At 41.9% G+C, this 16,362-nt stretch overlaps 1 protein-coding gene across 1 annotated transcript in view; it reads right to left on the bottom strand.

Moving 5' to 3' along the window:
* FGF2 (fibroblast growth factor 2) overlaps positions 1 to 16,362 on the bottom strand; it is a 30,701-nt gene that overhangs the window by 1,480 nt on the left and 12,859 nt on the right. The window contains 1 exon segment of the mRNA XM_065634958.1: positions 7,039 to 7,142. Coding sequence (XP_065491030.1) covers positions 7,039 to 7,142 — 104 coding nt within the window.

The raw sequence follows: 16,362 nt of genomic DNA, 5'->3' as shown, positions 1-16,362 counted from the left end.
GAAAAGTCCAGACCTGGCAAACAGGTTTATACCGCATAGAAACAAAGCATATTCGGTTAGTGTTTAGAAGTACATCTATGGAATTACTCTGTTTAAGGAAGTATGTCTTCAAAACCTACTCCCCCACCCTGAATTAGGATAGCCTTCACACCTACAAAAGAAGGTCGTCCTTCACTTGACGGGTAACAATTGAACTGTGCAGCTCCTTACAGAATCACAGAATGTCAGGGATTGGAAGGGACCTCAAAAGATCACCTAGTCCAATCCCCCTGCCAGAGCAGGAACACCCAGGTGAGGTTACACAGGAAGGCGTCCAGGCCGGTTTTGAATGTCTCCAGAGAACGAGACTCCACAACCTCCCTGGGCAGCCTGTTCCAGTGTTCCGTCACCCTCACTGAGAAGAAGTTTCTTCTCAAATTTAAGTGGAACCTCTTGTGTTCCAGCTTGAACCCATTACCCCTTGTCTTACTGTTGGTTGTCACTGAGAAGAGCCTGGCTCCATCCTCATGACACTCACCCTTTACATATATATAAACATTAATGAAGTCACCCCTCAGTCTCCTCCAAGCTAAAGAGACCCAGCTCCCTCAGCCTTTCCTCATAAGGGAGATGCTCCACTTCCTTAATCATCTTCGTGGCCCTGCGCTGGACTCTCTCCAGCAGTTCCCTGCCCTTGAACTGAGGGGCCCAGAACTGGACACAATATTGCAGATGCGGTCTCACCAGGGCAGAGTAGAGGGGAAGGAGAACCTCTCTCGACCTACTAACCACCCCCCTTCTAATACACCCCAGATGCCATCGGCCTTCTTGGCCACAAGGGCACAGTGCTGGCTCGTGGTCATCCTGCTGTCCCCCAGGACCCCCAGGTCCCTTTCCCCTACACTGCTCTCTAATAGGTCATTCCCCAACCTGTACTGGAACCTGGGGTTGTTCCTGCCCAGATGCAAGACTCTACATTTTCCCTTGTTATATTTCATTACATTTTTCCCCGCCCAACTCTCTAGCCTGTCCAGGTCTCGCTGGATGGCAGCACAGCCCTCTGGCGTGTCAGCCACTCCTCCCAGCTTGGTGTCATCAGCAAACTTGCTGATAGTACACTCAATTCCCTCATCCAAGTCATTGATGAATATATTGAATAATACTGGTCCCAGAACTGACCCTTGAGGGACTCCACTAGATACAGGCCTCCAACCAGACTCCGCCCCATTGACCACGACTCTCTGGCTTCTTTCCTTCAGCCAGTTTGCGGTCCACCTCACTACCCAATCGTCCAGTCCACACTTCCTCAGTTTAGCCATGAGGATGCTGTGGGAGACAGTGTCAAATGCTTTACTGAAGTCAAGGTAGACCACATCCACCGCTCTGCCATCATCAATCCACCTTGTTATGTCTTCATAAAAGGCTATGAGGTTGGTCAAGCACGACTTCCCCTTGGTGAAGCCATGTTGACTGTCCCTGATGACCCTCTTATCCTTGATATGTCTTACCATGGGAAGTTATAGTTTCCCCAACTTAGATGGATTCAAGTCACTTTTGGATAAGTTCATGGAAAAGAAATGCACTAGATTTACTAAACATGTAGAAACTGTTCTTGGCTGAGAAGGCCCCAAAGCTGAATTCATTTGGGGGCTGGGAGACCATTACAGGGCATTACTACATACGTCTTCTCTTACGCTCCACGTTTGGTCACCATCAGACAGAAGACACTCAACTGCATATACAGCCCTCCAAAGGTCCACCCGCCATTAAGGAATACAGCGGGATGCGCTTTCCTCTGCACAGCTCTACACACAGCAGAAGCCACTGCTCCCTCGGGGTGAGAAACAGTCTTCATTTTCAAATGATCCCATTCATAGCAGCGACATCAGGGAAGGTCGGTATTATCTATTGCAAGACTTTAACCCACAAATTTCCTGGATAGTTATTATTGCCTGGGGCACTTAAACCCAAGCTCATTTAACTGTGACTAGTATTTATAGCTGTTCATAGTCAACAGAAAACAGGAAAGTTTATTCACTTCCCCAAATCTCCCACCAACAAACCACGTGGTTCATCTGTATTGACAATGTAAGGGACATACAAACAGCTGCAAGTGAGATCTCATTCTTTAGGAAGAGGATCGCTATCTGTGTTTAACTGCATTTATCCCAAGGCACATTCACAGCAGCAAAACGCCTTTCAATGAACATTAGTGCTCTCATAGCAGTTACAGTGACAAACTTGCCTGCAGAAGCCACGCTTTAAGCAAGAGAAATTATTTTGTCAAATACAAAGATGGCTGAAGTTCAACACCGCAGGAACTTGATGGGGTGTGGAGGGGATGGCGCTTTCTTTTCTTATACACTGTCTGTCAGTCCATCAATTCAGTTGCACTCATTTACCCAGAAAAGTTTGGGGAACGTTGGAAGAGGAGCAAAGCTATTCCCTGAAAAGAAAGCATGTAAAATCCAGGAGAGGAGACTGGGAACATGAAGAAATTCCCAAATGAGCAGGCTACTCTCTGTTACAATCTTCTGTTAACATTCATGAACGTATGAAGTATCCAACTGGAACTAAAAAGTGAGCTTGGAACAACTAGGCTTCATATGGTTGCACGAAAACAGATGAGAAGAATAACTCCTCATATACGCAAAGGATCTGTAGCTACAAGCAATTAAGTCATTAAAATGTAGTCTGGAATAAAGCGATCTGTCTCCAAACATATGTCTTCAAATATAACGTTTTTTCCTCCTCTTCAACCATTTTCGGATATGAATTTTGGTTTCTGAGAAAAAGAACTTCTAAGAGAACATCCATATGCAATTTTTCATGTCTATAACTAATATTTTTACATTTCAAATAGAAATCAAATTAACAATTTTCATATGATTTGTATTTTAAATAATCTTCAAGATAAATTGTGTTTTAATGCCTTTCGTACTAGCAATGTGAAACAGATGCATTAATCATCTCAAGCCACAGATCCGAGCCTGAAATGAATCCTAGCAGCCTTCAGAGGGCACAGAAACTGTATGAAGAAAAGAAGCATTTAAGAACAAAAATATACTTTAAGCAGAGTTTGGGCAAGTTCAGTACAACTGCCCAGGCTGGCAATCCTGGCAGAGCCCATCGCAGCCGGCTCGCGCCTCACCTTCGCCAGTGCCACTCAGCAAGACGGGGACCCAGTGCCTGCCTTGCCACCACGCAGCGTTTTGTCTGCTGCCGAGCAAGAGCTCCATCCCAAACAAGCCTGAGCGACTCAATAAAAACACCGAGTGCAGGAGTTTTTAACATTAGCACAAGTGCAGCTATGACTGCTACACACAGCTTATCTGCTGTGAGCCGCTGCTCAGCAGAGCCAAACGGTACTGACCGCCGAAATCCTCAGGGTGACCCACCCGCGGCAGATTAAATGATTGAAAGAGGCAGCGAATTCCTGCGACAAAGTTTTTCCTCCCTTATTTGCACGGCCAAACGCCACCCACTGATTCACTTTCGGTGCAAACTGTATCTTCCTTAACACCACATTATGTCAATTAAATAGTTTTGACATTTTGGACTCAGATTAGGAATTAAAACTCCTTAAATTTGTTCATTCTCAAAACCAAAACCAAAAGGTTAACCTATAACTACCACACTGCATGAAGTATGACCCAGGAAAAGTTATCATCATTTTTAGCCTTTTCTAACTACGGAAGGGCCAGGAAATAAAGGTTATTCTCACAAATATTATTGTGCCACAATTTTAAACTATAACATTAAAAGAAAATAATTTCCCTCAAGTCATGTCCTTCAGTCTGGCAAAACGTGTCCGGTCATAGTGAAACCACAAAGGCATGACAGACGGAATAAGCAGGTCATATCCTTAAATTACAATTTATTGTGAAATATAAAAGTCAGTCAAAAGCAAAATTCCTCCTCTTACGGGAAATTTTGAGAAATTTCTTCCTGAAATAATAAAAAATGTTTAATCCCATAAACTAAAAAGATTTCGTTATTGTAATTCAATGAAACTGAAAAGTCAAAATGAAACATAGTAGTGAAATGTTGCAATTTTTCCATTAAAAATCTGATGGAATAGACACATTTCTGCACAAATATTTTTAGTGAAAGCAGCATTTTCCAAGGGGAGGTCTTGATTAACTGCATTAATAACCAGCCATTTCCTCCAGTGACTGAACTGGTAAAGATTATCTCCCCCCACAACTGAGTCCGTTAGTAAACAGCATGAAATTGCTAAATTAAAAACTGTATCATCCAGCTTTCAAGACAAGAACGGGATCCACTGCACCACCACACAACCACCAACGTGAAGCAGTGATATGCTGGCTACGCGAGAAATCATTTTGCAAACCCAACTCAGAACAAACCATGAAAACGCGCCTCGACAAAGTAATCACAAAAACATCCAACCGGATGAAAAACGAACCCGAATCATAATTTGCAAAAGTATTTTTGAAGATGTTAACAAGGACACTAAATAAATTGATCCTTGAGACTAAAAGTAATAAAAAAGAAGAAACAAAACAGATGTTAAGAAGTGCCAAACATATCTGGGACGGGGAATAAACTCTATAAACAGATGTTCAAGTTAGTGGGCAACTGTGCAACACCAAGAGAATTTTCATCTCCGTATCCCAAAAAACCAGATACTTAAAGATTGGAGTATTGGTAGTTATGCAATAAATCCACAATGGGCCAAGGCACAGGAACATCAAACTGAACAGGGAGGGAACATTGGTTTAGGTTCATACACAGGAGACCCAGAACACGACCAGATTGAAGGGAAAAAATGTTGAGGAGACCATGACCAGCAGTTTCACCACAGAAATTTGTGAAGCCTTCACAATGTTCAAGATTCTTCATTCCAGGAACAAATTTGCCTCTAAAAATGTTCTCTTCATTGGAAAGCATGCTACTTAAAATTACTGATGAAATAGCAGAGAATAGTACCTGAGCGACTAGTAGATTAGAGAACTAAATAGGTGTTTAGGAATTAAAGTTTCAGAATGTCTTAAAAGAAATAACCACAGGTTTTAGCCGATATGAATTCATGTGCACTGATGAGATCACTTCACCACAAAGATTTCCAGCATAGGCTCTTACAAAGCTCTCGCTGAAATACAACACTGCTCAAACTGAAAAAGAAATGCTGGCAATTAGGGACAGTTTCGTGAGCGCGTTTGTAGGCAGAAAACAGGAGAGGCACAACTGGCCACAAACTGAAGTCACAGTACAGAAATCCTCATAGAAAACAACATTGCCTGTGCTTCAGAAAATGATCGTGAAATTGGAGAAGTATTCGTTAGGCTGGTTGAAGATCAAAAATCTTAAGAGTAGAGAGGTTTCACCTATGAATAGCAAAACAGCTGTAGAAAATAGTGCTGGCAGCAGACATGATTCAAGCGATACTGTTTTTCAGAAACCAAGCAAAACAAAACAAATGTTTTCTAAATGCACCAACAAGAAGCACAAAGTGACCCAACTTGACCAGATTTGAGGGAGTAATTCCAAGTGAACAGCAGATAGTCTCCAAGCACATCGCCTTACCGGAGCTAAGCTGATAAAAATCACTGCGTATAGGTGCAAGAGAAGCGTATTCTGTGCAAAGGACACAACCAAAATTCACCATGCAACAGTAGGTTGGAAATCCCAAATATAAACGCACCTGGGTGTTTCTAACTTTACCAACAGTCCTAACTGCCCTCTTTTGACCATTCACGGCTGCTCAGGGTAAGGAGGGCAATTTGAACGGGAAGGCAAATGCCAGCACGCCAGCACCACAGGAAATTCCCAATTATCCTTCATTCAAGAATAGCACAGTGGACGACTACTCACATTTTCTTCAACTGAGCTGTCACACGATATCCAAGTAAATAAAGCTGTTAACTTGAAACAGGTTCTTTAACTGTATTCACAGGCATAAACAAAATCGCTTCCTGCAGCCAGAGACTTGCGGTGCTGAGGGACCACACCAGGGCTCCCTGCTCACGTATGAAACTGCTGGAGCATTTCATTTGCCTTCAGCCTAATTTCACTTCAGCAGAGGCAGAACTGAGGGGAATGACAAGTAACTTTGCAGCCTTTCACAGGGGTCTTTCATTAGCTGCCGCTCAGCTGGGGTTAAGGATTCACTTTATTATTAACACCTGTTACTTGTGGGGACTTGCACAGAAGCTGAATGGGGCTGTGTTCAAGATACCAAAGCATCAGGGATTATTTCAAACTAAAATTCTAGTAGGAAGCCCCACAGTGGTATTTCACAAGTGTTGAAGGTTTCTCTGCACTGAAGGTTATAAATATGGAGATTTACAGTATCTATGTCTCATAAGCAAAATGAGACTGCAGCTCTTAATGCAAAATTTATAACCTAGCTCTAGGAGACCTTTCAATTTTCAGAGTCCGCTAAACATATTTGCTTTAAAACACTGTTAAAAATTGCGCTGATACTAATAAAATTCATGGAGCTTAAACTAAAACTAGTCCCATTAGAGACTAGTTTACCCACATTTAATAACTTTCTAAAAATTTTATCATCACATTTTCAAAAATGCTTTACTTGACAGTTTTCTAGTTTGGAAGTATACATGACCAAAAAAACCTAATTCTCTACAAAGAGGAACATGAAAAAACAATATATACAGATTACTGTCAAAATTTTTAAAAGTTTCCTTTACTTCCTACTTTAAAAGGGTCTTTACAATCACTTTATGTGAGTATAAATGAAAGAGGAAAATACTCGTGGGGGAAAAAAAGAGAGAGACTTTATCCTTCATTTGTTCCTGTGATTTCCTTCTATACGTGATCACTACAATATTTCTTTCTCAGGCCATTTCAGTTAAATTCTGCAGTTTCTAAGCAGAGGCAGACACATCCATCTCTTCATTGTTCAATTAACTGACAGAAGTTTTGCAGAGCTAATTTCTCCCTGATAAATCACACACAGAGAAGTTGAGCAAGTCCTGCTGGAGGAGAAATTACTCAGTACAGAGCAAGGAGAGTACCTATCAATACAGACACACACACATTGAGAGATACACACTAGAAACTGCTGCTTACCAAGGCCAGCAATCTGCCATCCTCCTTCATAGCCAGAAAGCGATTTGCACTTACACCTTTGATTGACACCACTCCTCTTTCTTCTGCTTGAAGTTGCAGTTTGACTGAGAACAAAAAAAAAAAAAAAAGAGACAAAAGTAAATTTTCACTGCCATCGTGGTATTTCAGCACTTGATTGCAAAGCATACTGCTTCAAATCTAAAACCTGAGAAAGCCTGAGCTTCGGCTTGCAGTGAAGATAGGAACCTTTCAACCTTTAGCTTTCTGAGCCCATTTTTCATCAAAGAAAATACTTACTGCAAAGCAAGTAGCCACTGGCAACAACAAGCACAAGTTATTCTTCTATGTTCATCTCACATAAAAGCAATTTTAAAACCCTTCAAATTCCTTAAAGGACCACTAACAGCGTAGTTGACTGCTCACAGAAAATGGGGATTTTTCATGGCAGTTTTCTTAAGGAGATATTTCTTAAGGTTTATAGAGCAGCATCAGACATTGATGTGATTCTATACAGCTAGATTGTCAGCGAGGCAGGAATCTGGACTATGATTAAGATCATTCAGGACCATATCACTGTGGGAACTCACTCAATGTTCTGTAAGTTCCCAAAAGTATCAATTAGTTTACACCATACATCCAACAAGTGGTTAGAATGAACAAACAGAAACTGCAAAAGTAGATGAGGATAGCAAAGACACAAGAAATGGTGTTATAGAAATCAGCAACATGAAAAGTGGGTTTATTTTAATCAATTATTTAAATAAATGAACAGTCATGGTTTTTTTGAAAATCCGTAAGGTCATATCGCATAGCTTTTTGCTACTGCCTGTGAATTAACACAAAGTCTGATTTTTCTTGCCACAAGGCAAACCCAGGAGTTTACATTAAAACACAAATGTTCTCCCTCTGCCTGCAGCTTGTTTCAAGCTATAAATATAAAGCAAAAGTGGTCCTAAATCCAGAAGAGCTGTTTGCTTTTTTTCTTCCCTGATTGTTCACATCCTTGCATTCAGAATGACATATAAATCAAGCCTTTAAGTGTTTAAAACAGCAGAGCCAGGATGTTGCACCTACACTGCATTTCGGACCAACCTTAACAGGAATATCTGTGACATTGTCCCTCAAATTTCAGGTTTTCCAAGCATCAGCTACACAGAACAAGGAATACTACAATACAATAAACAATATCAAAAAAACATAGAAAAGTCCATCAGACACCTTCTACGTGACTTAAGTGTTTATGGCTCAAAAGAAATCTAAATACTGTGTCGGAACTGACATTTTTCTGGAGAAGAGGAGGAGGAAAAGGAAACAAATTACATGTTGTCCTAAACCTCACAGAAGATCCTGTTCTACTGCAACCATTTTTACATCATCTCCCCCTGAAAACCTAACATTGATTATTTAAAACATCGCTTAAAAAAGGGGAAAAGATCCATACAGCAACTAAAACGAGCTCTTAGGACTGTGTGCGGCTTGACACGTGGCCCTTCCTCCTTCCCTTCCCAGCAAACACGCGCTCATTCCCCGCAGCTCCATCCCACGGAGCCGGCTTGCACGGGCAGTATGATTCCATCCGATTTCTGCTAAAAACACATGCCACCATTTCTGTAACAGTAGAACACAAGAAACTGGATCTCCACAATCCCTCAGTTTCCCTCTGTTGTGGATGGCCATGACTTGCAGCGAAACCCACACCTGCAAACTCTCTCACTCATGAAACAGCGATGAGAAGCAAGCGCAGAGGAGCATGAGCTTTCTGTGCAACACTGGGCTTTCATCTGCAGCTCCACAAAACAGGAATTTTTAAGAGCAACTGTATTTCTGTAACGGGAAGCAAGATCATTGCAACATAGGCATCAAAAATGAGGAATAGCTGAGAAGCAGCTTCTCACCTTCTTGGGATGTATAAAGACAAAGAAGACTTGGGCAAAGAATTGCAGCAGCTAAAGAAGAAACGAGCAGCATGTCGCAAGCTGGTACTGGTTATGTGTCCATCAGGTGTCAGAACAAATGATGTGACTCCTCTGGTGCGAGACTATCTGTGTTTCCAAACATGAAACAGACTGGAACTTCTCCCTTCTTACACTTGAATCCCAGAAATTATTTTGGGAATTAGTTAAAAACATTTTCTCTTTGAACACTCTATACAGAGAACTCACCATGACAAAAGCCCAGCTAGAGGAACCAACAGCTACGCTGCATTCATTCAAAAGGACTCAACCAGGGCCTCGCATCGGCTTGTGTTTGCCCATTTCTTTCTCTGAAGGGCTGATGCGAGACAGCAACCCCTGTTCACCCGCATACCCGGTTCTGTACAGTGAGACTGGTATCGCAGCTTAGTAGGCAGCGCCTGATGGGCAGCACCGGGACACATCACCTCAGGCACAAGCTTCCTTCACCCACCTGCTTTTGTAGAGTATATTGGCTTTTCTATTTAAAGATGCAGTATTAAAAAGCTTGATCTTTCAAGCAACCAGAATAAATGCTTGAAGTGATCACAAATTTTGGAGTGGGAGCAGCTCTTGAGATCCACAGGGGTGTTGCTGCTTATTTGGCTTTTAGTTGCAGGGAAAAAAGAGATTTTTGCAATTCAAATGAAAACTATATTGGTTTCCTTCTGTTCCTCCTAAACACAGGACTGAAGAAACTCCAACAATATCAGGAACACGAGATCTTTAGGATAATTGCCACGAACCCTTTTTTAAGTATTAAAATTATTTCATCTGATTTTTCCCTGGACACAGACAGATGTCAGTAGGAGTTGCTAGTAAATTCAGTAATTTATATACATAACCGAAGCCATATTAATACAAATGCTGCACTCCAAAGAAGATAAAATGGTTTCTTACGAATTATGTGCCTGTTGCCATTTTGCACAAAGAAAAAAAAAAAAGCCCCTCTCATAATTCACTAATAACCCCTGACTTCCAAGGAATACAGAAACCTCTGTAGTCATAAAAAGTTCAGCGAAATGTTTAATTTCATCCCAGGATGAAGTATGCAAAATGCAGCCCTCCCTGAGTTATTAAGCCAAAATCAGACTTGCGAACAGCTTCAAAAACCTTCAGTGCAACTCCTTGCCCTCTGGGGAAGCAAGAATGCAGAGAAGTGCTCTGGGCAGGGACTGGGGAAATGGACTTTTGAGATGTGCCCAAGCATACCGCACACTTAACAAGAAACAGCTGTGTAAAATATCTGAAAAGTAATATTAATTACTGCAGTACAGACTTATTATGCTTCGTGACTTTCTCCTGACAAAAAAAGCATACCAACTCCTACAGCATCATCCAGGGCCACAAGTTCAGGTTCTGTAAAAATAAACTTTTAATACAGGTTTTTAAGGCCTGTAAAAACATTTGTATAGTTTGGAGAAGCTTGTGAAAAGTGTTACTCTTTAAAAAAAAAGGCATTTTCCTGCAGAATTTGAAAAGCACTTCAATACTGAAAGCCCCAAAAGCAAAAATCGGCTTCACTGGTTTTTCCTCTCTAACTCAAAAAACACATGAATAAGCAGAGCCAAAATAGTAACATTAAGTTTTGCAAGTTTCAGTGTAATTTTATTGCTTTATTAATGCAAGGTAATTATTTGCCCCAGTGTTATGTTGATGTGGAGATGCCAAAATATAATACAGCCTTGCTGATCAAACACATTTTGACAACGCAATCATCACCAGAAACAACAATTTTAGGTTTAGCTCAGTGCAAATCAGTACAATCAATTTGAAGAGAAATGTAACACTTGACACTGATGATCCGTATTTTTTGCAGCCTTGAGGTCACTGATAGCAATAGTTCAGACACAAGCCATCATCTTAGATCTATTTGTAACATTTGTCTTCAGCACACTTGAACCTCAAAACCAGATCTATAAAAGTAAACTAATTAAGAAGTTTGTATTTCAAAAAAGTAGCACAGATTGTTATGAAACAGTTAATCAACGGAGAGCCAAAAAGGCACGTTTTCCCAGTTATTCTGGCAGGTTTTGGGAGGCCCCCTCCAGCCCGGCAGTTCGGCGTTTCACTGCTCACGTTCACAGCATGCCCTTTAATTTGTGATGAGCGCCAAGCGCAAGGCTGTGGTTGATGCCTGCTGGTTTTGTGACAGCGGAGACCTCGGCACGCTGAGCACTGAGGCCAAGTCACCGCAAAGTTATGAAATAAAAAATGTCGTATCCCAATTATAACCCATGCAAGCTTTATGCACTGACAACTAAGAAGGACTCGGTAAATTTACTACTACTACTACTACTACTAAGGCTTTCCTTTGTATTTCTTCCTAACAAGCTGAACTTATGATCATCTTCACTTTTACTACCAAGTAAGAAGAAATGAAGGGCAAGATGCACAAACGTTATTTCATGCCAGGGTAGAAACTCTGAGGAAGAAGGACGAAGTAGTATCTTTGGGAAGATATTAAAAAGGTTAGAAAAGATTAATGAAGTAAAGACAAAGTCAGGCACTGATGGATTTAAAACCTTCGTCTGACTCAACTTCTAATACCGTAAGATAGGATTATAGAAGTATCCTAAATAAAACTCTCCTTTGAGCCATTTCCTTGTTCCTGTGTTCAGCACAATCACAGATCTTTTACCTGAATCAATCAATTAACAAAACACAATTTATGGATATAACACAGTCTATAATACTACAGTAAAGATTTTCCCAGAGAAAAGATACCAAGCCCAGAAGAAGATACTGTACAGCCCTCTGACGAGCTGTACAGTTAAAAGCACAAAACCAGATGTGGAATCATAAGATAGAAAGAGAACAAGCCAGATAAAGACAAAGTTCTCAAACCAAAATTAAATTAAATCGATAGATATTTACAGCTTTTGAGACAGAAGGCATTAAGCAAATTTTTAATCAGAAGGTGGTTGTCTAAAAGGCATCTGGCTCAAATGCAATAAATGCTGATGAAAGTTACGATTATAGGGAAAAGAAACACAATATCTGAAAGACACGATGAGCAAATCTCCTTTTGCTCGCGCTGCCTACGACACCAGGAGATCCTGTCACACTGTTCTCCTTGGAAGCACATTTTCCAGTTCGTCTGTGCCGTAATAAACACAGGACTAAAGCACCACTAGCCGTGCCCCAGCCTTTCCTCAGTTAACTCACGCAGCAGTGGTGTGCAAATGTACAAACCAGAAAATTTTAACTATGGGTCCAAAGTTCGGAGGTTTTTTTAAGTCACTCAGTTATCACAATGAGTTTTTCTCAAATTTTGCAAAAGGATTCCCATACCAAAAAAACTCACAAGCTGTTTGTCATCCTCTTGAACTGCAAAATGCTTTCCACAGGCAGACAGTGTCCATATCCCATCTCCAGCTGCTGAGGGCAGTGCATCCCATTACCAGAGCACAGGAATTCTGCATCTGACAGCAGCCAAGCTAAAAGCTCACTGAGCCCCAGCTCTTGCACCAGGATCCACAGCAACCGCTGCATCTCAATGCAACAGAGAACATCAATGCTTTGTCAATTTTTTTTTCACAGCACTTCCCTGAAAGGTAGGTGAACCATAGCTGAGCCAAAATAAAAGAGGACTAAATCCTGTTAAAAATGTGACCATGTTCATTTTTGATAGCACATTTTATTAGGGGCTGTGACTGGGAGAAAAAACATGAAAAAGGAGTCCTGACTTGGCACCCAGTAGTCTAACATTGTTAGAGCTATCATTAAAGACTGTTACACATATACAGCCTTCTACAGCCATAAGGGTAACCTAATACTCAGAATTTCCAATATTTATTTTACAATCATAAATCTTCTCGCTTATAATACCATCTACATCTCTATATGGCAGATTATCCAAAGAGCTACATTTACCTAAGGAGAAGATCATTAACTAGGAAAACATATCACTTCGGATGTAGTTTGAGTAAAACTACTGTGCCTCCCAGTACTATAAAACAGGATAGAGGGGAGACACTTTTTCTTCACAATTCACAGAGGCTGAGTTAAGAATACATGCTCGCTAATGTTTTGGCTGAAGAACAATTCAAGCCACAGCCTAACCTGAATTTCCACTGAAACCAGTACAATCTGTGGCATTAAAGGATGTTGAACCACACTGCAACATGCACCAGAATGCCTGAGAGAGTTTTCCCCACCTTGCACTACACACAGCTTCTCCTGGATAAATACAGCTGTCCTGGAGCACCCCCATGACCATACAAGAACCTGGGGGGGTTGCCCTTAACACAAGGAATGTGCAGGTGCACTCCTTCCAGCAGTGACACTCGGACAGATTGTTACCAGCATCTGAAAGGCAAAATGACTAAAGCGTTCTTTTCCTTTTGTTGTAAGACAGTTTACAGAAGATCGAACCTCTTCAAGGCCGCTCCATGATGTATAATAGGTTCAACTGTTTGGAGTGGGGTTTTTTTTCAAATTGGGTCCTGACCCTGTGACATGTTAAACACAGACAAAACACTCCCTGCACTGACATGTTCCTCCCCTGCAGCTGGCAGAGCTGCACAGGCAGGGATTTCTGCATGCATTCATGTCACTAGTACATTGTGGATGTAAGATTATAGTAACATCCCTTCATAGGATATATGGCCAGGACAGATTCACAAGTTGCAGGTTAAACTAGCTAGCATATTTGAGAGTTATAAATGGGCACTTATTTCACAATTTGGTGAGACTTTTCTAAGAACATGAAAGTTGAAAAGTGGAATTCAATAGCATTGTGGCTGCCAAGGTGTAAGATTGCTGTTAAGAACTTCTTAAAGAGCTCAAAAAAGTATTTCCAATGCAGTTTTGCGTACTCCAAAGGAGAAAATAATTTTGGACAAGTAGCACAACACAGACAGAAAAGATGCTAGCAAATGCAGAGAGTACAAAAAATGTGTACATTTTCCAAAAGCTTTTCTGTTGCCCCGAGCGCTAGAAAACTTACACGTACCATGAAAACTCCAAAGTCCTTTCACAGTTCTCCCAACCCAGCAAAGCTTTTGTAATGGCCCAGACCAAATAATACTGCACTAACTTAAATGGTCCCAAATGATTTCATTGCTCTGCATCATAAAGAGTTCGGCCAAAAAACTCCTTCAAAATTGGTTTCTTTAGAAGATCTTGGCAAAATCCAGCAACTTAATACTTTAGGAAAAGCGAGCTGCACATGTTGGAAGTTACTCACTGCCGAGCTCGTAGCACCTTTCTCACACACTCCCAGTCGAACCCGTGCTGGCAGGCGCAGAGAACAGCGCGTCCAGCCTCCTCCGGCAGGAGCCCTTGCCTGGGGCAACCAGGCTGCGCGAAGCCACGTGCTATTATTTTACTCGGAGCAGCTGTGTTGGCTAAGATGTTCTGGGGCAGGAGTATGCCACGGTATCACTAAGGAAGAGGGAAAGCAAAGGTCATAGTGGGGGAAGAAAGGCACAGAAATACATAGGAAAAATAAAAGACGGAGACATAAAGAGCAAACAGCAACGCAAAGGGGCAGGGTAAGCGTGCAGTACATCAGGGTGCTGTGCTGGGGCATGAGGCAGACTTGGCACCTCAGGTAGGTGGAATGTGAGATGTATTAGCCAAGTGGATTCCCAAAATGCCCATTTTCCCACTCCTCCATAAAGAAACAGGAAATCTAACCACTACATCAGAGAAACCCTAAAATAAAAACCATCAGCTCCTGGTTTTGGATACACTTACATGGCAAACAAAGGTATGATTAAAGCCTAAACTACACTTCCATTATAATCTACCTAATAAAGATCACTACAAACAGACTTCAGCGCAGACTAAAACAGCAAATACCTAGTCACGGTCTCAAAATCACTTATAATTCAGGTGTAGAAGGACCCTATCTAGTCCAGCCTCCTGCTCAAGGGTTTCCATCACTTCACAGTGAAAACTCTGCTGCCACATTTTCACTACTGTCAAACATACATGCAACTTCAATCAAAGCTCACAAGGGTTCACTGACATTTCCTGCAGGCACAACCACGGTGCCCCACTACGGCATCACTTTTAAGACCCTGCAAGAATGTGAATGAAATACAACATTTTATTAAGATGACTCTGGACCCAAAACCATTGATCAGCCAATGGTCCAAGAGATTATTTGGAGTTTGTGAACATGTCAACAGCAAATGCATACCTTACCCAGACACAGCAACTAACTGCAGTTTATGGAGCCTGGAAAGAGGGGAGGAATCTCATGCTGTTTCAACCCCTGTCTTCACTAACATACAGCCACTTCATTTGAACTAAAAAGGTCATTAGCAAAACACCTCTCACTTGGTTTACAAGAAGGGAGAGTTTATGTACTCCCTGAAAAATCCCAGGCTGCACGTCTCTGGATCAATGACTAGCATTACTACAGTCTCTGCTGTGGAAAAGCTAAAGCCAAGCCAAAGGCTCAGGGCCCATCTCCAACATATTTGCTGAGGCCCTGTAAGGAAAATCCTTCCATGGGGCCCCTGAATGACACTGCGGTGAAGCTACTGCGCCAGCTCCCCATCAGTCGTCCTCCTGCACCCCCGTGCCCACAGAAAAGAACAAAGCAGCAACTATTTTGCAGTCTCACTGCTGCAGCGGTAGATCACCTCTGAAGTGAAGGAGTATCAGACATGCAAGAAAGTTCACAAAAAAGTGGGGAAATGTAACATCAACAGTGCTTTGCTAAATGCAACGCTCTACGACTGAATTCCCACTCCTGCATACTCTGTGGCTGAAGCTGGATGATTCCTTCACGCTTAGGGGCAACGTCTATTCCCAGTCAGGCGTCCAAGCAAGACACACAGAGTTGGGCGTGCTTGCTCCACACCTAACATAATAAACCCTCCCAAACCCAAGGGCAGGTTCAGAGAGACACACACAGATTAAAACCTCCCCATTCTGGCATTTCCAGAGCCAGACAAAGCTGCCCTTGTGGGTCTGATCCAAACCTCAGCCCACGAGCTGGTGATGCCTACTGTGACGTATCTCTAGGAATCAGAAATATCTTTGGCTCTGTCCCCCCACATCTAGGCTCTGACACTTTCTGATGTCTCTTTCTGGAAGCCATAGTAAGCACATTAAAATCTTCTGCTAAGCGATAAGCTTTGCATTGACATACGAGGCATCCCCAGTCTTGAGGCTGCAAATACTCTTGCTTACGTAGCCTCATTGTGAAACAGCTGTGCCGTCGCCAGAGTGGCTGAAGTATACGCTGCCTAAAAGCTGAAACGTACGTGTGGGGAAAAGGGAGAAATACATATGAAAAACAGCAAGCGAGCCTCAGCAGAAGAGGTGGTCTTTTCATAAACAAAACCCACAGAACGGCAACAAAAACAATCAAGCAAATGAAGTGTCGCACTGAGAAATAGTGAGTCACGCT

Source organism: Caloenas nicobarica, chromosome 4, assembly GCF_036013445.1.
Source record: "Caloenas nicobarica isolate bCalNic1 chromosome 4, bCalNic1.hap1, whole genome shotgun sequence".
Classification (NCBI taxonomy): Eukaryota; Metazoa; Chordata; class Aves; order Columbiformes; family Columbidae; genus Caloenas; species Caloenas nicobarica.
This window is presented reverse-complemented; position numbering and strand designations above follow the sequence as displayed.